This window comes from Malania oleifera, chromosome 8 (assembly GCF_029873635.1).
Source record: "Malania oleifera isolate guangnan ecotype guangnan chromosome 8, ASM2987363v1, whole genome shotgun sequence".
Taxonomy (NCBI): domain Eukaryota; kingdom Viridiplantae; phylum Streptophyta; class Magnoliopsida; order Santalales; family Ximeniaceae; genus Malania; species Malania oleifera.
Genome location: NC_080424.1, coordinates 20,278,445 through 20,302,179, shown reverse-complemented (window position 1 = coordinate 20,302,179; position 23,735 = coordinate 20,278,445). Strand labels below are relative to the sequence as shown.

At 38.2% G+C, this 23,735-nt stretch overlaps 1 protein-coding gene across 2 annotated transcripts in view; it reads left to right on the top strand.

Annotated features, from left to right (window-relative positions):
• LOC131161514 (embryogenesis-associated protein EMB8) overlaps positions 1 to 23,735 on the top strand; it is a 62,814-nt gene that overhangs the window by 27,678 nt on the left and 11,401 nt on the right. Inside the window, exons 6-9 of one of the 2 annotated variants that reach the window (XM_058117330.1) lie at positions 6,375 to 6,497; positions 16,151 to 16,228; positions 23,059 to 23,144; positions 23,309 to 23,357. In XM_058117330.1, the coding sequence (XP_057973313.1) occupies positions 6,375 to 6,497; positions 16,151 to 16,228; positions 23,059 to 23,144; positions 23,309 to 23,357 (336 nt within the window). The remainder of the gene's footprint in view (positions 1 to 6,374; positions 6,498 to 16,150; positions 16,229 to 23,058; positions 23,145 to 23,308; positions 23,358 to 23,735) is intronic. The other variant, XM_058117329.1, reaches the window with a different exon arrangement.

Sequence of the window (23,735 nt, the reverse complement as noted above, 5' to 3'; positions counted from 1 at the left end):
ACACCTTGTAGTTTTACGAATTCTTTGGTCATCATGTTTGCTTTATACTCTAGTGCAGATATTTGAAGATCCTTTTCATTTTCAATAGAAACTTTGGATCTTAAATCTTTTAGCTCTTTTTCCAACATTGCATTCTTGTTATCTAATCTTATGATTTTCAAATCCTTTTCTTTTACAACAAGAATTTTAGATTCTAGATCTTTCAATAAAGCCTCATTCTTGTCTTTTAACGACATATATTGTTTGTTAATTTTAACAAGAAACTTATGAGTTCTAATATATTCAACTTGCAATTCCTCATAAATAGGCATGCTTTCACTACCAGAGTTATCACATGATTCAGTATCTAATGTATCACAAGAATTATTACATGAATCATTGCATGAAATATTCAATGAAGTAGAAGGAGAGAAATTTACCTTTTCGTTGGTTAAAGAATAAAACACCGATTTTCTCCTTGAACGTTTGAGCATGATACCTTTGGAGTAGTCTCTCCATATCGCTTTTCAAGTGCCTCCCATATCTCTTTGGCACTTTGACATGCCATGATTTCTCTGAAAATGTCAACATCTAAAGTACAGTATAAGATATGCATGGCACTTGAAAATTGGAAGTGTTTGAGCAATAGAGAGCATAAAAATTCAGAGAGAATTTTTTGCTAATCAAATGCTAATCTACTATTAATCTGGACAAATGAAGGAGTATTTATAAGTTCTCCAAAAAAATATAACCGTTGGGGACACAGCCGGTATTTTGAGAAAGTTTAATTAAAAAGTTAACCCCAATTAGTGCAGTTAAAATTCGGCAACCCGAGAGTTTCGGTCGGCCAAGGGGTTCACCGGTCGACCATCCAAGCCAAAGTTTTGAATATTTCGGTAACGCACGGTTGACCCAACAGAGGGCGAACTGGAACCCTTCGTGGGTTCGGTCAACCATGACTATTTTGAACTGAAAGACTTGGTTGGCTGAGGAAAATGGAACATTGGACGGTTGAATGTGGAGGCTTAGTTCAAATTTGGGACGGTCGACCGTGCCGTGGTCAACAAGTTGACTTTGGGGCAGCCAGAGGGGTCGGTCGACCATTGTGTTTTAAGCGGTCAAGGGTCGGTCGACCGAGGCAAGTAATTTTCCAATTTTGCCCTTTATTTGTCCTTGAACTTTTTCAACAATGTGTGAAAAAAGTTTATAGCATTTTGTACGAAAGGTTTTGGGTCCTAATTGTCAGTCTATGGTCATTTGAGCATAAATACCTATCATGCATGGGATGCGATTATTATAGACCAAAATTATTACTGACCCAAGAATTTGAATTGCAATTACAATAAAGAAAAATGGTTTACATTCCCTTTTGTCCTTCAATAGCCATCTTGTGATGTGAGTATTTGGTTCCTTATGGCAACACCTGTATCTTTATCATCCATACGTGTTGAGTTTAATCCTATACAAAAGCTCAAGGCACACATAAGATACAAAGAGATTTGTTAATATCAAAACGAGATATGACTCATAGAGTCAATACCCACATTTCCTCCATGACAACTTCCCTCCATTCAGGAACCTCCAAGGCTTCCTGGATATTCAATGGAATTTTATCCTGTCAAGGTTAGAAGTAAAAGCACCATGTATTTTGACCAGGGATATAGAGTACATGACCTGGTGTGTTTTCTGACTGCAATGGGTAAATTGATGTCATCGGGTGCAGACTTATCAAAAGGAAGCTCATGGCCATCTATTACCTGATCGGGATTGGGCGTGGACTCATGGTTGCTTGGAGCTATCACCGGTTCCAACTCTCTTGGTGCCTCAGGTATGAGATTCTCCCTGTTCTTTGTTTTTGGCTTTCTTGAGTAAACAAGTATTTCCTTATTTTGTTTTTTCTGCATCTCCGCCTGAGTTTAAGTGGTCTTTTGTACATGACAGGTCAGGAAATGATGCAATGACAGACTCAGTATATGGCACAGATTCATCAATTGAGATATATGGCACAGATTTATCAACAAAGAAGATCTTCACTCCAACTCTCCCCTTGAAGAAAGGGCTTTAGGAAGTAAGGAGTGGTTTCAAAGAACATGACATCAAGGCTAACAAACAATTTTTTTTGTGACAGGATCATGACATTTGTAGGCTTTCTAAGTAGGAGAGTAACCAATAAAAACGCACTTAATGGCACGAGGTTCCAATTTATCCTTGTTGTGAGCATGAACATGTACAAATGCAGGACACCCAAAAATTTTCAGGGAGAGATTGGAGTTGAGCTGAGAGTTGGGAAAACATTCTTGGAATTTTTGGAGAGGAGTGGCAAAAGAAAGAATCCGACTAGGCTTTCTATTAATGAGATATGTAGCTATTAAAATGGCATTGCCCCAAAAATATTTTATCATATTTGTAGTGAACATCAATGCCCAAGCTCCTTCAAGAATATGCCTATTTTTGCGTTCAGCAAGCCCATTTTGTTGAGGGGTATCCACACAAGAACTTTGATGAATGATCCATTTTCTTGAAGATAATTTCCCGATATATTATTGAAATACTCTATACAATTATCAATACGTAAAATTTGAATGTGAGTTTGGAATTGTATTTGAATCATGAAGTGGAAACTGACAAAAATAGAATAGACTTTAGTTTTATCTTTCAACAAGTAAACCCAACAAATACGAGTATGATCATCAATAAAAGTAACAAACCATTTCGTGTGAGTGGAATTAAGAGAGCTTGAGGGCCTCCATAAATCACTGTGAATCATAGTAAAAGGTCTGATGGTTTGTATGTGGATTTTGGAAAGGAATTACGTTGGTGTTTTGCAAGTTCACAAATCTCACACTGAAATTCAGAAGACATTTTATTTGAACAAATGGAAGGAAATAAACGTCTTAAATATTGAAAATTTGGATGACCAATCCTAGAATGCCATAACAAAATTTCACTATCCCTAGAAACAGATGCAGAATCACAAATAGCAGTTTTACATTGTTCACTCATATTTGCCTCCTCAAAGTAGTAGTGTCCCTCACACGCCTTAGTACTACCAATTGTCTTCCCCGATGATAGGTCCTGGAAAACATAGTGAGAGGAAACGAATTTAGCAGAGCATTTGGAATCTTTTGCAACTGGCTAATGGATAACAAATTGCAAGACAACCTAGGGACATGTAGGGCAGATTTTAGAATTATAGAATCAGAGATTCGAATACTTCCTTTGCCTGCAATAGATGGGAGTGATCCATATGCAATTTTAACTTTCAAATTCCCAGCACAAGGTGAATAGGATGAGAACGGATGCTAAGAATCAGTCATATGATCGGAGGCACTAGAATCAATTATCCATGGTGATTTGTAATAAGAGGTGGTATTTAAGGCTATAAAAAAATTACCTCGGTGGGCTAAAGAACTAGAGGAATATTTGTGGAAGACTAACCCGATGCTTGAATGGTAGAGATCATTTTATAGAGTTGCTCCCACTGCTTTGGACTAAATGCGACACTTGAAGTCGAATTGTTATTTTTCTCACCTTGTGGTTTTTCAGTTGGGTTATCAATAGCAGCTTGGTAGCCACGATTTTTTTGATTCTGTCTAGGCTTCCAATCTACAGACTTCCCATGTATTTCCCAGCAATTATCTTTTGAGTGGCCCGACTTGCCGCAGTGCTCACACCAAGGTCGCCCTTTCTGTGCCTTTTGACTTGTACCTGCAGGAGTTCTCGAAATTAGGGAAAACATCTTAGGCCCATTATTTCCGATCGGCTCCTTCAACATGACCTTGCGACGACTCTCCTCTCGCCTCACCTCCCGCCTCACCTCCGTGAAGACTTCCCAAGTCGAAGGCAGAGGATGTCGGCCAAGAATCCTCCCTCGTACCTCATCCAAGTCTCGGTTGAGTCCGGCCAAGAATTCAAAGATTCGTTCATTCTCGAGTCTTCTCTTGTATCGAGTACTGTCTCCAAGGCATTTCCATTCTTCCTCAACGCTCAGGTCGAGTTCTTGCCAGAGATTCGTCATCTTCATATAGTAGTCGATGACGTCTCTCCCTCCTTGCCGCATTTGCCATAGCTAAGTCTTAATCTCAAAGATTTGGGAGTAGCTTTCAACATCTGAGTACGTCTCTCGGACAACATCCCAGACATCCTTCGCTGTCGGTAGGAACAGATAGGTCTTGCCAATTGAAGGCTTCATGGAGTTTACGAGCCACGCAGTCACCATGGAGTTCTCGGACTTCCACTTCTGCAGAGCTGCAGCGTTAGTTGAGGCAGGCTTCTTCCTCTCATTGGTAAGGTAGCCTAACTTTCCTTTGCCGTCAATCACAAGTTTGATTGACTAAGCCCATTCACGGAAATTTTTTTCGTTCAATCTCTCCACCAAGAGTGGAAAGGACAAGCTGTCTAGCGCATTCGAACCCATGGTGGAGGTGGCTTCAGTCTCGCCGTCGAGAGCTTCAGAGGTGCTTGACCCTCTGCTGTTGACGGTTCCTTTGGCCATTACTAACTAGGATTTTGAAACCCTAGCTCTGATACCATGAAATGAGAATAGGTTTTCTGTATTTCTTGAATAAATTTTGTACAAGCCAATACACAATATTTATAATACAATTGGGTATTCTAAATATGGAAACAATCTCCTAAAATAATCTCTCTCAATAATATACAATCCTCTACATAAATACCCCCTAAATCACTCCAATATACTCGGGATTTCTACAACCTCCATATTTAAAGGTGATTTTTTCCTATACATTTTTGTAATTTTGTAAAATATTTTTTAATTATTTTCCTCTACTTTTATTAACCCCCATATTCTTAGTAATTTTTTATGAGCTATTTTTTTGGTTTCTTGGGGAAAAAGAAATAAAATTTCCTCATTGACGCTAACAAAAGTGGAACTTCTTTTTTGTTTTGATCTAGGAAACATGGACACTTTTGAAAGCTTAAAGTGTCACTGTTCGACACTTATCAGATACCATACATGCATGACACTTCTTGACACGTATCCAACACATGTCAAGAATTAATTGATTAATTATTTTTTGGACATGGCTAAAACACTTTCCAACACTCTGTTACACGACTAGGACACCTACAGGACATTTCTTGCACTGAAATGCGGTGTTTGGTTGCACTCTTTAATTATGTTAATAAAACCCCATAAAACAATTAAGGAGAAGTTGAAAGACTACGAGTCAAGAGGTTCTTTGACATTTGAGTGGTTGGGATTTGAAGCACTAGTGCATGTGTGTGCCAGCCTTGTAGAGCACCGTTCGACCTCCGAACCCCTAGATCCCCCTACCATCTTTGAAATAAAATAAAATAAAATAGAATAAAACCATCATTCGTTTGCCACTCTATTCATATATATATATATATATATATATATACATATATATATATTATATATTATATATATTTTAATTTCTTGATAAGACATGTCCGTCGCCACCATTAGCCATGCCCTTGAGCTGTGTTTTTGTTGTTGGAGCAATAGTCGTATCCTTGTCTTATGTTGGTATCAATGCTTCCTAGGTTTTGATACCAGTGTAAACTGTATAATAGATAATGAACCATTTTCATTTTTAGTGGGCAAAATTTTTTTGCTAGCTTCAAAATTGTGTACACTCGTAAAATTGATATTTTCTCTTGTCAAAAAGAACAATCTACAAGGAATTAACTAATGATTACCTAGAATAATCTTAAGGGCAGCTCTATGTTTTTAGGCACAAACATGAAAGGAGATAATATCGTAGCTGTTCTCAACTATGTATAATTTTGTGGCTTTTCTTGAACATTGGTTCACAGTGGCTTAGGTGATACACTTGTTTTATTTGTTTTTTGATAAGGAAATATCTATATATATAGAAATAGGAGCACGAACTGTCCCTCACCAAATAAATGAAAATTACAAAATATCTGCTTTCCTATATCTTTGTGAATCAGTCAAAGCAACACCCTGGAACAACCACAAAGCTACAGCCCAAAGAGAAGCAAAAAAAAATGGTACTCTATACCACAAGTAAGAAACTGTTGTTTGATCCTGAAAAATTTTGCATTCTTTTCTGTTGACAAAGCCCAAAGTATAGCAAACAAAGAATATTGTAATGACAGCTTGCCTTTATTCCACTGCTGGGCCTAGTTCATATGCTGCTTATTGGCATTTAGTAATAATTGATATATGGAGGCCGCTTGTTACATTTCCAAAATAAAATAATGATTTGTATACTTGTATTTGAGATTGGAAAATGGTTTAAATGTGACAGTAAAAAAAGTTTTTTTTTTCCATTAGCATTTCTTTAACATTGACTTGTCATTCTTGACATATGATGCATGAATTCTACCATGCTGTTTAGTTTTGTCTTTTGACATGTTATTTTTCATTATAATCTGAGCAGTCTGATTGCTTTTACAATGCTGGATGGACAGAAGATGCACGAGAAGTCATTCGATATCTCCATAATGAATTCCCACAGGCTCCTTTATTTGCTGTTGGAACTAGCATTGGCGCTAACATTTTGGTATGTTGACTTTGGTTACATGTGAAATTTTGATTTCAAATGTTCCATTTTTTTTTTTGGACAAACGAGATTTATTATTAGGGAGAAGAATGCACAGCAGAAAAGGAAAAAGAGAAAATAAGAAAATAGAGAAAGAATAGGGAGAGTAATAAATCCTCCCTTTACATCAAAAGCAACTAGTTAAAAAAAGAGCACAGCAGAAACACAAAATCCAGCTCAGTGAAGGAGAGCCAACTAATCCCACCACAGATCTTCCAAAGAAACATGATGAAAAAAAAAAGGGCCATTAGCTGGCATCCAAAGCAAAGCAAGATAAACCACTCTACTCCAAAGCAAGTTGTTACTGGTAGCCACACCTTTGAAAATTCTAGCTTTCCTCTCCAACCAGACACACCAAATAATAGCCATCACAGTGCATCACGACAAGGATTTTCTATCCTTTACCTTTCCAAAACTTCTAAAAATGATAGTACAAAAACCCTTCAAAAGGAGCAAACCCAGTTAATATACCAAATAATTTATTCCGAAGTGTAAGGGCTGTGAAGAGACTGATGTAAGCAAGTTTCTCCACTCCTCAAGCAAAGGACACAAACATCAGGTAGCAAGGTCTTAGTAGGCCTTCTCTTATGAAGCAAATCATTTGGATTGATCCTTTCAAGTATTGCAGTCCAAATAAAAGCTTTTATTCTTATTCTCTAGGGAGCTTTAGCTTTCCAGATCAAAGAGTACAAAGCAAAAGGATGTGCATTAAAGTAATGAGTCAAATAAGGGAAAAAAGATTTACAAGAGAAATCCCCAAAAGGATCTTACACTCTTTTATCACTCCCCAAATGAACATGAAAAGAGTTGAGCAAACTGGTTAAGAGAGCCAACTCATTAATCTCCTTCTCATTAAGATGTTTCTCGCAAAATCAAAGTTCCAAGAAAAAGCATCCCTTTGTGAAAGAAGAAAAGCTGAGATAGGGGTATCACGAAGATTAGATAACTGAAACAATCAAGGATAAGTAATTGCCAAAGGCATCTCCCCCCCCCCCCCCCCCCCAATGCTCCTCCCAAAAAAGAATTTGTTCCCCATTACCCACCATATACTGGAATTTTGGAAGGAAATAATCATAAATCTGAGAGACGAACTTCCTAGGGCTCGAATAAGTAATATTAACCCTAACTTTAGCATCCTACCTGTTTTGTAGTAGACCAAATTTTCTATGAATTACCTTATGCCAAAGAGAATTAGATTCTAAAGGAAAGCGCATTAACATTTCCCTACGAAAGAAATGTTTTCAGACAGCAAATTACCAAGACCCAAGTCTCCCTTCCTTTTAAACCTGCAGAGTCTCCCAACCTACAAGATGATCTCTACTACCCTCCCCCTTACTCAACCACAAGAAATCACTCATTAATTTCTCAAGCCACCTCGCCAATCTCATAGGAACTCTAAAAAGAGAAAGATAATAGAAAGGGATAGAGGATAGACACGTGTGGATAAGAGTAATATGAACCCCTAAGGTGAAGAATGCTCCTTCTCCACCCATTCAATCTCCCAGCCACTCTCTGTAAAACAGGGTCCCAGAAAGAGTCGGCATTAGGAACTAGGGTTACCACCTAGGGGACACCTAAATAAGTAATTGGCCAAGTCAAAATGGCACAACTAGCTAGCCTGGAAAAAAAGGTCCACATTAGTGGCAAGACCCACAAAACCACTCTTATAGAAATTAGTTTTCAACCCGGACACATAAACAACAAATTAGGGAAGCAATCCCAGTTTTTTGAGAGCAAGAGAATAGTGTCATCTACAAACTGAAGATTCAAAACGATACAATCCTCATACACTACCTTTATCCCCTCCACCAAGCCTCTATTACCTCCTCTCTCAATCATTCTACTCAAGGCATCCACCACAATAGTTAAGAGAAAAGGAGAAAGAGGGCCTCCACATCTTAGGCCTCTAGACACATGAAACCAAGACTTAGCCTTGCCATTTACTAAGACAGAAAAAACTGCAAAAGATAATCACCCTCTAACCCATTTCCTCCACCTCAGGGCCAAAACCTTTTCTAGCCATGACTTCCGAGAAACTCCAGTCACTTTGTCATAAGCATTCTCAAAATCCAATTTCAACCCTAGAATTCCCTTTTTACTTTGAACAGAATTTTCAACCGCCTCATTTGCTGTCAGGGCAGCATCTAGGATCTGTCCACCACCTATAAAAGCACTCTAGCTAAGAGAAAGTGTCCTCTAGAACTATAGCCTATCTCTTAGAGAACACCTTTGTCAAAATCTTATAGACACTCGTGCCAGGCTAATTGGTATAAAGTCCTTGTCTTTAACCGCACAACCGTTTTTGGGCACCAAGGTAATAAGTGCTGAGTTCATTCTCCTTCCTACTACTCTTTTTTCAAATAATTTGAAAAAAAAATAAAAATTCAGAAGGTCTGGCTTCAATTTCCCAAGAGTCCTTAAAGAATGACATGGTAAAACTATCCGACCCAAGAGCCTTCTCTCTATCCATCTCAAAAACCAAACTCTTAATTGTCTTCATCATAAGGTCTCTCTAGCCAAACTACTTTATAAACACTAATCCAGCCCCTCAATCATACTTTTCCCTCATCCTCCCCTGAAAATAGGTTCCTATAAAAATCAGTGATAACTTGCAGATCCCTAATAGCCTCTCTTTAATCATCCTCAAGTTCTTTGATAAAATTCCTTCTTCTACCATTCATCACCCTATGAAAAAGTCCTAGAGTTTCAATCAAAGCTCCTGACCTAGTTCATCCTAGAGATATTCCAAATTTATTTTAAAATAATTTACATATTAATAATTTATGATCTATTTTTAGTTCTTTTATCCTTTCTTTTGACACTTCGGTTTGCAGTTATATGACAACCGAACTCAAGCAACAGTAGCTTGTTGATTTACATTTGATAGTGGCTAGGAGAAGTTGATAAAGTGATGTGCATCATATTTTCTGTGTGCATGCCATCAACATTTTCATCACTTCATCCAAATTAATATATCATTAATTATCTTAGGATAAAATAGTGTGTCCTAACCAAGGTCTTAAATTTCGATTTCAATTAAGATTTTGAGCTTTAAAGTAGGAAAAAATCTTGATGGAAATTTTGATTTTGATGTCAATGTCAATTTCTATTTAAAAAAATGATGGAAATTTGTAATAAAGTGTGGAATTCTTTTATGGAACTTTGGAAATGATTAATAAAAATCATAATGCAAGTTTTAGAACTAATATATTATAAATTAAATACATCAATAACAGGTATATTGTGCATAAGGTGCAGTAGCTATAATATAATGTTCATATTAAACACATTTTGTTAATATAAATAAATTTCATAAATTAGTTAAATTTTATTTATTGTACAAAAAAACATATAAATGGCTAAAATAAAATTAGTTAGAGCTTTCATTAAAAAGAATAGGGTCGGATTGCTTTCTCGGTATGAAGGCTCTCCCGACATCTTCCTTCGACCTTGTGAGCATGGCTGGCCTGACCTCTCCTCTTGATCCCTACTATTTCTCATCCTCTATTGATACCCTTTTCAAGAAAGCGGAACCTAGCACTGTTAAACCAACATTAATCGAGCTCTATTTTCCCTTCTTTTATTACGAAACCCTTCTAACTTCCAACAAAACATACCAGTAGTTCTTCGAACACCCCGACGACAAATCATCCTTGGCCTTAAGAGAGCAGTCGATTTACCACTTTATGACTGTCGGAAAACGCTTGTTCATGATTCTGAGTCTCCAGAGTGTTGGGCGAGAGTATTTTTCTAGCTCTCGCAACTTTGGTTCATTGTAGTTTGTAGTAAAGAATGGGGGAGACCAGCTGCTTGTCTAGTAAGAAGCTGTTTGGTTGGGGAGGACTCCGTTCAGGTCGAACTTAAGACTTTTTATGCTAATTTTCTTAAGCCCTCAATCCTCTGGATTTTAGAGAATTTAGGGAGGAAATTCTCTCATATTCTACTCTAAAGAAAGAGGAATTTCTTTGGATCGTTAAGTTACTGAGGGTGATTTGCAAAGGAGATTGAGGCGCAGACACGCTCAAGCAAGGAGGCTTATACCTAAAAGGCGAAGGAGCGTGGGCCTCGATCAAATTGTGATCCAATGACAAGGGAGATTCCTTTGATTAGAAAAGGGGATTGCAGGAGGAAAATGAAGCATTATTTGTGTTTCTAAGACTAAGAATAGTGAAGGTTGGAGGAATTTTTCGAAGCTTTACTGCAGATTTCATCTAATCACAGCAAGGAGATAGTGATTAGACGTTTAGACTGTGGTTTCTTGAACATAATAAGACACAAAAGGTTAACGAAGGAATAGAGTGGAGGCTCGAGGCAGTCAGAGAAGCGCTCTTTTGCAGAAGTCATCAATGTTGTGTCAGCGAGGGGAAAGATGATTTGGGAAGGAATGATGGAGAATCTCGTGATTTCTAACTTTCCTACTCAGCCCAATTTTTAAAATTGCTTCCAAATATAAATTGGCGGAAAAGGATTCATGTAGCTGACCCTACCTAGTGGGACTTAAGGCTTGGTTTTGTTGTTGTTGTTCCAAATATAATATTGGGCTTGGGAGAGGGGAGTTTGGGCCTGTTACTAATGGGCCACTTATAGCCACTAAATGGGTAATTAAAGGTAAAGGGGTTAGCGGGTCAAGCCTTATCCAAAGGGGTGTTGGACATGTCTTAGAAGTTAAGAAAACAGAGGCTAGTACCCAGACCTAAGAGAACGCTAGAAAAAAAACAGCAAGGGCCGAGGAAGATACTGACAGCAGAACCGGCAGAAAATATAGGAATCGGGCTAGAGGTGAATGGTTCTAGCAAGCACGCTCAAATTAATTTAATCTAAAGGATAAGACTAAGCTTCTTAAAGACCCTGATGAAATGAGGGGGGAGAAGGGTGAATTAGCTGAAGGGGAAGTAGAGATTTCAGATGATGTACCTCAGTAGCTAGATAGTTTAGAAAATCTGGTTCAATAATTAATGTAGCAAAAATAGGGTTGTTCCTTTTATGAAACTGATCCTCGTTGCAGCAAAGGTTCGTATTCAGTTGAATATGAATATACACAAATAGATGAGTTCAGTGAGGAGAGGTGCTTAGAAGTAAACGATGATCTAAGCAGTTTTTGTGATTCTGATTCTGACCTACTAATCGATTAGTTGAGAAGTGAGTTAGTGATGGGAGAGAAGACAATGGGAAAAATTGGCTGGATATTTGTGCTTTAATGAAAGAGCGGAAGAGATATTACTGAGTAAGAAACAATCACATACACCTTAGAGCAAGGTGAGAGTTCTTTATTGTCCTCTAATATCGGGCAAGGGTTAGATGGTTCTATCACACACAAGTCTGATCAGAGTACAACTTTGATTGGTGAGGGGTTTTTGCCCCTTGTTCCTGAGCCAACTCTTAATAAGGTGGACGTTGGTGTTAGTCCTTTAGGTGTTGGGAGGGACAATAACGAGGACACTGCGGCTCCAATAGACGATCTGAAGTCTTTAGAACCTGGAAATGGTATTCATCAAATTCCTGTTTGGTCCTTCTTTCCTAATGATTCTTTATGCCACAATGGGGGAACTAATGGGGGTAGTGACTTTGGTGTTGACCGAGGGGTTATGAGAGGGACTATAGAGACCTAAGTTAGCTCTTAAACGTTATGGGATTGAAGTTAGTGAGTCTTGCAAGAGTTGAGGTTAAGTTGGGGATGAGTCCAAAAACTTATGAGAGGAATAAGAAAAGGGTGGAAAAAGAATTTAAAAATTTTGATTTCTTCCATCAATTATGGGGGAGGGAAAGGGGATAATCGCATTAGATTATGAAGATTATTAATTGGAATATTAGGGGTCTAGGGGATGTTAGGAAGATGAGTCTGATACTCTGATTAGCAAGGTTTTGTTAAGGAATTCCCCCAATATTGTCCCAATCCAAGAGACTAAGCTTGAGTTAGTAGATGGGGAGGTAGTTAGAGGGATTTGGGAAGGGCGGTGTAAAGATTGGGTTTTTGTACCATCTCGGGGTTCAGTAGGTGCCATTTTAGTGTTATGGGACACCCGGTTTATTACAAGAGTGGACAATTTAGTGGGTTTTTTCTCTTTTTCTATTTTTCTTGATATTAGAGATAGGGGCCATTGGTGGATTTCCTCTACGTTCAGTCCTTCTAGGGTTGCTCTTAGGGGGAATTTTTGGGATGAGCTATTTTTTGTTTCTGGTTTTTGCTCGCCTAGGTGGATTGTGGGCGGTGATTTTAACCCAATCAGGTTCCCTGAGAAAAGAAAGGGGGCGGCAGGGTTAATGCATCCATGCAGAAGTTTGATTTGGTTATTAGGAAGTGTGGGTTGAGGGATCTTCCCTTGGGCAATGCCAATTTTACATGGTCAATGGATGGGGCTAGAGAGGTGGCTAGTAGAATCGATAGGTTCTTGTTTTTAAACGAGTAGGAGGAGTTTCCAAATCTTTCTCTAGTATTACCTAGACCCACTTTGGATCATTTTCCTATCTTACTAGAATCTAGGAAAGTGCCTTGGGGCCCCACCCCCTTTAGGTTTGAGAATATGTGGTTAGTGCATGGCTGCTTTTAAACTTTGGTTAGGGATTCTTGGAGTAAGGATGTGGAAAGGGGTTGGGAGGAGTTTAGATTTATGAAGAAGTTGAAAGAAATTTGGAAGTGTGGAATAGAGAGTTGTTTGGAGATATTAGGTTTAAAAAGTCTATTATTCCAGGAGATTCCAATTCATTCTCCAAAGATACCCTTTCGGCCTTTTCCTCCCTTGAAAGGATCACTTCTTCTCCCTTCCTATCTAACTCTTCCAAATCTCCTAAGATAATAGAAAGGGAGAAGGAGTGATCCTTTCAAGGGAGGAAAAGGCTAAAAGGGTTTCTTTGGAGAACAAATTGGAAGAACCGAACTTTAAGGAAATAAGAAGTTGGGGGCACAATACGAAGTTTTAATGGGTTAGAGATGGTGATTGTAATTCTGAATTTTTTTATAGGATAGCTAATGAAAAAATGAGGAAGAATTTGATTAGGGAGATGGAAGTGGATAAAGGGGTTATTATCTCAGATTATAATGTAATTGCCTTTGAGATCGCTGATTTTTATTATAATTTGCATACTGAGGAGGATGTGAGTAGACCGATGGTGGAAAGATTAGAGTGGGATCCTTTGCCTATTGATAGGATAGCTTTGTTAGAGAGACCTTCTGAGGAAGAGGAAGTTAGGGCTATAGTTTTTGGGATGGAGAGGGATAAAGCTCTTGGGCCGGATGGCTTTAATTTAGCCTTTTGTCAAGATTGTTGGGCAGTGGTGAAGAATGAATTGATGAAGGTTTTCAATGAATTCTATTGGAATAGGGTTTTAAGAGTATTAATTCTACTTTTACCACTTTAGTGTTTCCGATTATAGACTGCTTAGTCTAGTTTCGAGTGTTTATAAAATCATCACCTAAGTGTTTCTAGAGTCATATTTGCTGTCCCACTCTGCGGCGCAGAATTCCTTTCAGCCAGGGGAGAATGATGGAGGACCACCTGTACCCCCAAGGCTGCCCATTTGGCACACGAATTTTAGGCGTAGGTTTAGGAAGGTTTAGGAAAGACTTCTTTGTATTTTTAGGGACTTTAGTATTTGTAATTGTGTTTAGTTGGGTCCTATTTGTAAATATGTGTTTGTTGTACTAGTCGTCTAAGTGCTGGACATGCACGTTATTGTACAGTTTTTGTTTTGAATTAGATTGCAGTTATCCTCTCTGTTTCTCTCTCTCTCTCTCTCTCTCTCTCGCAGGTTCTTATGCTCTTCCTTCTTCTTCTTCATTTAGTGTGTGTTTGGTTTGATGGCTAGGCTAGGCAAAGGAACCTTAGCCCATGTTTGGTGCGACAATCTAGTAGGATAGGATTGGTATAGGACTGGTTTTTCACCCCCCCCATTTTGGCCAGTCATGGCTAAGCGATTTCCAACCCCTTGAAAAATAAAGATACATATTTACGCCCAAGTTGCAGCCAGATCTGAGCTTCTTCCTGAGGTTAGGAATGTAGACTGCTCCTGCTTCAACAGCCAATCCAATAGCATCTGAATCTCAAGCCACAGACGCCCTTCATCTTTGTCTCAGCTGTTGGAACTACCACTCCCTCCACCGCGCACCTCACTCCTCCCATCATGTGCTGCCGCCCGTACCTGCAGCCATGGCTAACTTTCGATTTCTTCTTCTTCTTCTTCTTCTTTTGGCCTTCATTTTTGGATTGCAAGGCTAGTAATGGTTTTGTTTATTGAAGATGGGAGGAAATGGTATAATCTACATAAGTTGCTCCTTTGTGGGAATGTAAGGGCTGGTGAGTGGTCAGATCTGGTCATTAAAAGGCAGGTTTATGATCTTCTAAATGGGATTTTGATCTGGACATAATTTTTCTTTCTTTCTTCTTCGGACCTTCACATAGAGAAGAGGAGGATATTTTGGTCTTTTGAATTATGAGCCTTTAGTTATTCTATATTCTTTGTAAATGGCAACTGCAACAGGGTATAGGATAACTATCATAACCAGCCCAGTCCAGTCCAATTTTGGCGCAGTGTAATCTATAGACCTTAGACAGCAAAATGAATGCACCCTTAAGATCCTATAGAAGTCAAAATGTAGTTTTAAGAGACTTGTTGAATCTCCTATGGAAAAATAAAGTGGTACAACTAAGCTGCATCTAGACTGTAATGTGCAATTTAATTGGAAGTTAGAATGTGATGGCTTAAACTACAAGAGATCTTTAGAAGGAGAAGATCTAGTGAGATAAGAACATAGGATGTGATTAAATGATTCATGCAGGAAGAGTTTGTGCCTCCTAACTACCAGCAGCATGTCCATATCATAGTTACCTGGGTCACTGCCCACCCCCTGGAACCGCAATTTGGATCACACGTATTTGTGGGTTAATAACGTCCTTGTCAATATACTCAACTCAACATAGTGGAGTTATTTTCAGCAAAATTGATGTATGGTGGGAAGCCGACTATGGATGCATTGCTTTGACTCTCTTTGGAGGTTGATTCCAAAGAGTAGTCAAGGACTTTTTGTGTCCTAAACCCAAAAGTGTTGGGTTTAACTAATTAGCAGTCTTATATTTATGTGGCAGTTTGTTTGTAACTATGTCCTTTTGGATTGAGTTCGTAATTTTCTTTAGTTTAGTTTCCCTTACATATTAGTAGGTTATCTTTTAAACAGTTGGTTAAATGAAGCAGAATTTGAAGTTAATGATTCCTCCCCCACCCCCACCCCCCCAAACAAAAGAAATTAACCTCTCTCTCTCTCTCTCTCTCTCTCTCTACTTGGTTCTACATCTTATTGTATATCAAGCCTTAAAACTATCTAAACAGCTCACGAATTTGGACATGGAGTGCCATTTTGTACTTTTAAAATTCCTTTTGATTTGCTTGTGTGCTGCTATTCCTTAATTTGATAAAATATGAATTCCTGCATTGCTTGTCTACTTGAAACTTGTTTGTGCTTGTTTGGGTTTTTTTGCTGAATCTTCTTGTTCTCCTTGCATTTGAGATTGTTTATTCTGGAATGCAGTTCATTAACCATTTCTTTATTTTGTGCTCATCCAAATGTAAGGATTAACAGATTAAAATTTTATTTCGCTAATTGTTTGAATGATTGTTTCCAGGTAAAATATCTTGGAGAGGATGGGGACTGTACCCCTGTTGCTGGGGCTGCAGCTATTAGCTCTCCATGGGACCTTTTGGTTAGTGTTATAATACTTATATCTTTAAATGAATGTCCAAAAATATTTTTTTTTTTTTATGAGGTGATGACTTGGTCAGGCAGTAACAACTCATTTATCACATTTTTTTTTCCTCCTATGTGTCTGTGTCATTATATTGTTCTTTGGTCAATAGGCCTTCAACTCTGGCCCCTGCTAAGTTGCATTTGTAGTAAATCTAAACCTTATGGCTTAATAAAGAAATAATGAATTCGCTTCATGTTTGATACATAGGAATGGGATGGAGTTGGTTGGAATGGTATCGAATTTATCACTTATTTTGTCCGAGTCACCATTCATATTTTCATATGTTCCATTCATACCCATTCCACTCCGCAAACCAAGCATGACGTTAGGGTTAAAGTAGGAGAAAGGGGAAGCAGAAGAGGGAGGAGAGGAGCAGTTGGCAGGAAGAGAACACTGCATGTTCTGTTTTTTCTCCGGACCAGGCCTTATTTGATTAGTAAAATACATATGACAAAAATATCCCCACGTGCACGAAATAACCTATGCCTGCCTGTAACACTCCCTTTCAAGCTGGGGGTGCATAAATATCAGTATCACATTATCACCTAAGCCCAGCTTTTTACAACACTTAGACAATGCCATTTGAAAGAACTTCCACTCAAGCACTCAGTCATTTACTAAAATCTTTAGCAGACTGACAGTAGAAATAAAAATGAACATAAAAGCTCTGGGTATCATGAAAGGAAGTAGGAACAGGCCAGCTGAGAACTGCTTCAATCTTGCTGGGGTCTACCTTGATTCCTGTAACAAAAATAGTGTACTCAAGAAACACGATGCTATTGGTAGGGCTGCAAATGAACCAAGCTGCTCATGAGTGGCTCGGGAGCTCGGCTCGATAAAGCTCGTTCGGGCACTTTTATTATCCAAATAAGCGATTCTCAAGCTAAATTTTTAGGCTCGTTTAATAAATGAGCCGAGCTTGAACACAGTAGGGCTTGGCTCGTTTAGGCTCGTGATCATCTCAATTAAGCTTGTTAATGAGCTCGATTTTATATTTAATTATTAAAATATTTTATTTTATTCTTTTTAAGTTCATTATTTATTGCTTTACACAAATCAACACACAGTAATAAACTCAAAAAACAACTAATAATTATCAGTTTATTTAGAAATTAGTTTATATTTATTAATTAAAAAAATGCGGAAAAGGAGGCTAATATGGAAGAGTTTTCACCCAGGAAGAGTTCTATCTTCCGATGTGGGATATGGAGTTGAAGTGGGGAGAAATCATGGGGAGAGAGGCAGAGAGTTGCATCTACATGCTTTTGTCTCACATCGGAAATCCACAATACATTTGCCTCCTCAACAGCTTATAAAAGCCCTTGCCCAGCTACCCATTTCCTCCACCTTCCCCATGGCTGCAGGCCAGCTCCATTGCAGGCCTGCTTATTGTTTTATCAAAGGTGTGGGCATCTTTTGTTGTGGGTTTCCCATGGGTATTTTGAGTTGTATTTGGGCTTGTTAACTAACGGGCTTTTATACTCTATTTTAAGCCCAGCTGGCCATGAAAGGCCTTTAAATTTTAAAAATTAAGTTGGCTGGCCTCGGATTTGTTTGGTTTGTGGTTTAGACGGAGCTGAGCTAGAGTCAAACCCGAGCCTGTGATTAATTTTCGAGCCAAGCTCGAGCTTAATTTTTGGAGCTTGAATTGAACTGAGCTCGAGCCCAAGCTGAGCTATTCTTTTTTCAAGCTGAGCCTTAACACATGAAAGCTTGGCTCATTTCATTTGCAGCCCTAACTATTGCCAAAGACATGGAACTTCTTCAGACCGACATGAAGTGTCTGACCTTGTATAACACCTGCCTTTAAGGATCCATGTGCTGCTCTTTGAATTTTCTACGCACCAAAAAATATCATCAAAGTAAACAAAACCTAGCTATCATGAGAGGTTTAAAAAAATGAGTTAGAAGACGCATAAAAGAACGAGGAGCAAACAGATTTTGGGGGGCATAACAACCATCGAAAGTGCTCATTTATGGCTTTGAAAATCTCCTTTTGCACATCAGCATACGGCACTTGAATCTGGTGATTTCTGTCAATGGAACAGCAAACAGAAAAACAAAATATTTCTTTCCTTCAGCCCACAATTATTTCCTTATTTCTCAAGTCATTATTTTGTACAGTTAGCATATATTTAGTTTACATGTATAGGGCTTGACATATTATAGTTTACATGTATAGGGCTAGAATCATGCTAGAACTTATTTACTTTCCATGTATAGCATTCTTGTAGAGTCTATATAAAATATACAGAACTCAAGGCCAAACTATTCGGCCATTCACACAATACTTTGACATGGTATCAGAGCCAGCCGACTGCTAAGTTTTTTTCCCCTTCGAATTTTTTTTGTCTTCTCGGTTTCAGAGGTGTCTCTCGTTTCTGTGGCTGTTGTGGTTTTCTTTTCTCTTCTGGAATTTTTTTGTTCTCTGTTCTTTCGGTATTTCTGTGGCTGAGTGGCTGTTGGCACAGCAGGTTTTCTGGTTTGCCATTTATTTTAGTGCACCAGGTTTCTTGGTTCAAGATTTATTTTTTAGTGCAGGAAGGTTGGTCTTGGTTCTCTCTGTTGCTGTTTCTGCTGCTTCCCTGTCCTTGTGATTCTCGGTATGGCATGTTTTTTGGTTCAAGATTTATTTTTAGTGCAGGCAGGTTTTTCTTGGTTTTCTTTGTACCTATGTTGATTTACTTTTTGGGCTTCTAGATTTTCTGGTAGTCATTTTCTTTCGGCGCAGTCCGTTTTTTCTTTTGGGCTTCTCGATTTTCTCCTTTATTTAGCATGGACTCCACACCTGTGTGTGCCAAGTTTATGGGCAACAATTATTCTATGTGGGCTTTTCAAAGGGAAAAGATCTTTGGGGTCATATTGATGGCACGGATTGTGCACCCAACCCTGATAAATCCAAGGAGTCAGCGGCTTGTCCTTCATGGGTTGTGCTTGATGCTCGGATTAAGCCTTGACTTCTTGGCTCGGTTGAGCCACATATTGTCCCCAACTTGCGACCTTATCACACCACTCAATCCATGTGGACTTATTAAAAAAACAGTATATCATCAAGATAGCGGTGCCCGTCATTTTCAGTTAAAGCATGCGATTGCCATGTTTCAACATGATAATCGTTCCATCCAAGACTATTGTTCCGGGTTTTTGACTCTTTGGAACGAATATTCTGATCTGGTTACTGCTGATATCCCTGCTGCCTCTCTTCCCATTATTCAATGTCTTCACAAGACTAGTCGTCGTAATTAGTTTCTTATGAAACTCCGCCCCAAGTATGAATCTGTTCACTCGTCTTTGCGGAATCGCTCTCACGTTCCTTCTCTTGATGTTTGTTTTTGGTGAGTTACTTCGTGAAGAACCACGACTTAGTACTCAAGTTACTTTGGCACAATCTCATGGTAGTTTAGGGTCTGTCCCTATTGCTTCTGCTGCTCAACGACGAGGACCGCCTGCGCATTTTAGCACCTTGCAATGTTTTTGCTGCAAAGAATTTGGGTATATCGCTTCTAATTGTTCCAAGAAATTCTACTCTTATTGCAAAAAGAAGGGTCACATTATCAAAGACTGTCGTATCCGCCCGCAGAATCGTCAAGTCCAGGCATTACATACTTCTGTTATTGTACCCCCCACAGTGACTTTTGCGGCCCCTGGCTCTTCTTTAGGTGACTCCTCTTTTCCTACACCTCCTACAACGAATTACTGCACGCCCGAAATGGTGCAATAGATGCTAATTTCGGCATTATCAGCAATGGGGCTCCAAGGTAACAATTCTACTAAACTCAGGCATGTGGACTCGGGTACCTATAAACACATGACGAATAATCCCACTACCTTGTGTCATGTTCGGCCCTATGCTAGTCAATCTGCTATTCAGACTGCCAATGATAGTTCTTTGCCAATAGCTACTCTCGGAGATGCCTCATCTAAGTTCACTGATGTGTTTCTTGCTCCTTAGCTTTCCACGAATCTTATTTTTGTTGGTTAATTAGTTGATAATAATTGTGCTGCTAATTTTTCTGGTAATGGTTGTGTTGTGCAAGACCAGGTAACGGGGGAGCTGATCGCGAAGGGACCTAAAGTGGGGCGCTTGTGTCCACTACTTTTTCCTGTTCCAGCACATTCTCCAGTTTCTTCTATTAATTCTTTTGCTTGTAATAATGTTCCAGATCTTAGTATGGTGTGGCATCGTCGTTTAGGCCATCCCAATACTCAGATCTTATCTCATGTATTGAGCTCTAGTTTACTTGGTAATATAGAACGTTCTTCTTTATCTCTTAAGTGTGCCTCTTGCAAACTTGGTAAAAGCAAAACTCTTCGCTTCCCTTTGCATGCTAGTAGAGCTTCTCAGTGCTTTTATCTTATCCATTGTGATGTTTGGGGACCTTCCCCGGTTAGTTCACATGAAAAATTTAAATACTATGTGACTTTCATTGATGATCATAGCAGATTTACTTGGGTCTACTTTTTTCGCTCTAAATCTGAGGTTTTTCGTACTTTCACTGAGTTTTTAGCGTATGTTGACAATCAATTTTCTGCTTCTATTAAGAGATTACGCACAGAGTTTCTAAGTCATCGACGGAATTTGAATGCCGGGCGATGTCTCTTGCTTGTTCTAAAATTATTTGGCTTCGAGGTTTGCTTGCTGAGCTAGATTTTTCTAAGACCAATCCTACACCTCTACATGCCGATAATACGAGTGCTATCCAGATCACGGCCAATCCTGTCTTTCATGAGCGCATGAAGCATATTGAAGTTGATTGTCACTCTATCCGTGAAGCATTTGAAGCTCGTGTTATCACTCTTCCACATATTTCCACTAAATTACAAATTGCGGATATCTTCACCAAGGCTCTCACTCATCATCGACATTGCTTCTTAAGTAACAAATTGATGCTTGTTGATCAACCCGCATCAATTTGAGGGGGGCTGTCAACGGAATAGAAAACAACAAAGCAAAAGATTTCTTTCCTTACTTCAGGCCACAATTATTTCCTTATTTCTCAATTTGTTATTTTGTACAGTTAGCATATATTAATTTTACATGTATAGGGCTTGACAAATTATAGTTTACATGTATAGGGCTAGAATCATGTTAGAACTTATTTACTTTCCATTTATAGCATTCTTGTAAAGTCTATATATAATATACAGAACTCAAGGTCAAACCATTCGGCCATTCACACAATACTTTGACAAGTTCATCATGAAGATCAATTCTAGAGAAAAGCACAACACCATGCAATTGATCAAGAAGATCATCTTGCCCAATCTATACATGATAGTCAACTTATATTGCTGCGGTGTCAACTTACATTTTTCATGATCTGTCCTTAGTCAATCCCCTAACTAGAAGGTGTATACTAGTCTGTACAACTCATTCTTTTATGGGTTCATTTCATATGCTGGTTTATTAGGAAGAACTGCTTCTGGAACTAGATCAATGCAATTGTGTATGCCTTGCAGTTGTGGTAATCCATTTGGAATTTCATCAAGAACTACATCATAAACTCTTCCAAAAGGGGCTGCACTAGTAGAGGTAGTGAGATACCTGATCCTCTTCCCCCTCTGATTCTTATACTTTAACAGGCATCACTATGTTCTGGCACCCAATGGGAGACGGTGTGTATTTGCATGCAGAAAGAGTCTCTCGCTTTAGTTCAGTGGTGGTAACCATGGAATTGGATAGCTGTTGCTGTCTGTCTTGAATATCTATGACTACTTGAAAAAATATCTCAATGTCCCTATCAGCTATATTTTTTTTTTTTTCTGACACGTCCTTTGATATCAATATCTCTGTCAACATCTCCTTATATTTCAAAAGTCACGACTCATAATGTTAGCATCAATATTTTCTTCCTCATTGTGACCTTTGATAATAAAAAGCTGTGTTTTTGTCTTGCTTACATAAAAATTCTGGATTAGGATCCTACCAAATAAATATAATAAAATAATGAGGGAAAGTAAAATAAGAGAAGTGCATTTTGAAAAGAGAGAAGGATTATTTTCTTAGAAAAATAAAATATTCATATTCAGTTGATGAAGGGAAAACTGCTTTTTTAATGGAATTTCATATGTAACAAACAGAATCTATCATATTATTAGACCCTCTGTGTGTGTGTGTGTGTGTTTTGGGGGGGGGGGGGAGTAATGGATTAGACCATATATTCTGAAGATTGAAGTAAAAACTAACAAGACAGTATTAAATCAAGCATACAAATTCCAATTATAGTGTTTCGTTGCACACATGTAGCAGACACTTTTAGTCAAAATGTTATTAAGTAAATCATGGGTTTTTGCAACTATAGAATGCTTTAGGTGTGCTCATATGGGAAATGCATAAACTGTGTAAAGATGCCTTGTAATTCAGCTGTTGATGCCTTTTTGGAGGATACACTGCAACATTTATTCAAGTTTGTACTTTCTTCATTAGATTGTGGCAGGTGGAGGGGGACATGAGAGAGAGTTTGGTTACTGGAAAATATTTTATGGTTGTACCAGTTATTATCCACAATGCTGTAGCCTAATGTCTGCAATAGTTGCAATCATTTAGCCTTTTGATATGCTATCTTGAACTGAAACAGAAACTATGATTGACAGATGTCACAGTTTTCCTTATTGGAACCTGAATTTAAGATTAATACTAATAATTCTTCATTTCTTTGGATAATTCTATTTTAGACACTTATTTGATTATGAATTTCTCTTCATATTTAGAATAATTTCAATTTAAATGTAAATATTGTTTGTTACCTAATTAGAAGTTACATTTTGTTTTTCTTCCTTGGCAGATTGGTGATAGGTTCATAAAACGCAGATTTTTGCAAAAATTATATGACAGAGCTCTTACAATTGGCCTTCAAGGTTATGCGCAATTGTATGCTTCTGCCTTCTTAACTGCCTCCAGATGAAACATAATAATGATTTCTTATCTTATTAAAAATTCATTAGTATACTTGCCTTTGTTGTCAATTGCTTAATGCTATGATGTACGTGTATTACCTAACTTTATATTGACTATTACTGGATGTTTTTTTGCAGACATCAGCCTCACTATTCTCGACTTGCTGATTGGGAAGGCATTAAGAAGGTGAATATCTCTATGACATCATTTTTCAATTTTGAGAGCTGCCTGCAGCTATTTGTGTTTAGCAATCAAATAAATTTTATGAGCATAGTCTTCCACCATGGAGCAGAAAATGTTCCCTCTGTCATGCCCCTATTTTTCATGTGGCTCCATCCAAAAACACGATGAAGGCACTACGTCTAGGAAAGAAATATTTTTACAAAAATCATCATTTGAATTCAAGTAATAAGCCAAAGAAGGGGAAAAAAGGGAAGCATTTGTTAAAACATAAGATACATACATATATTCCATAATGCAACCAAAAATATTTTTTCTTTCACTGACAAGATCTTTACATTGGGGTTTACTCACTTTATAAACAACATTTTCCACATGTCAAAA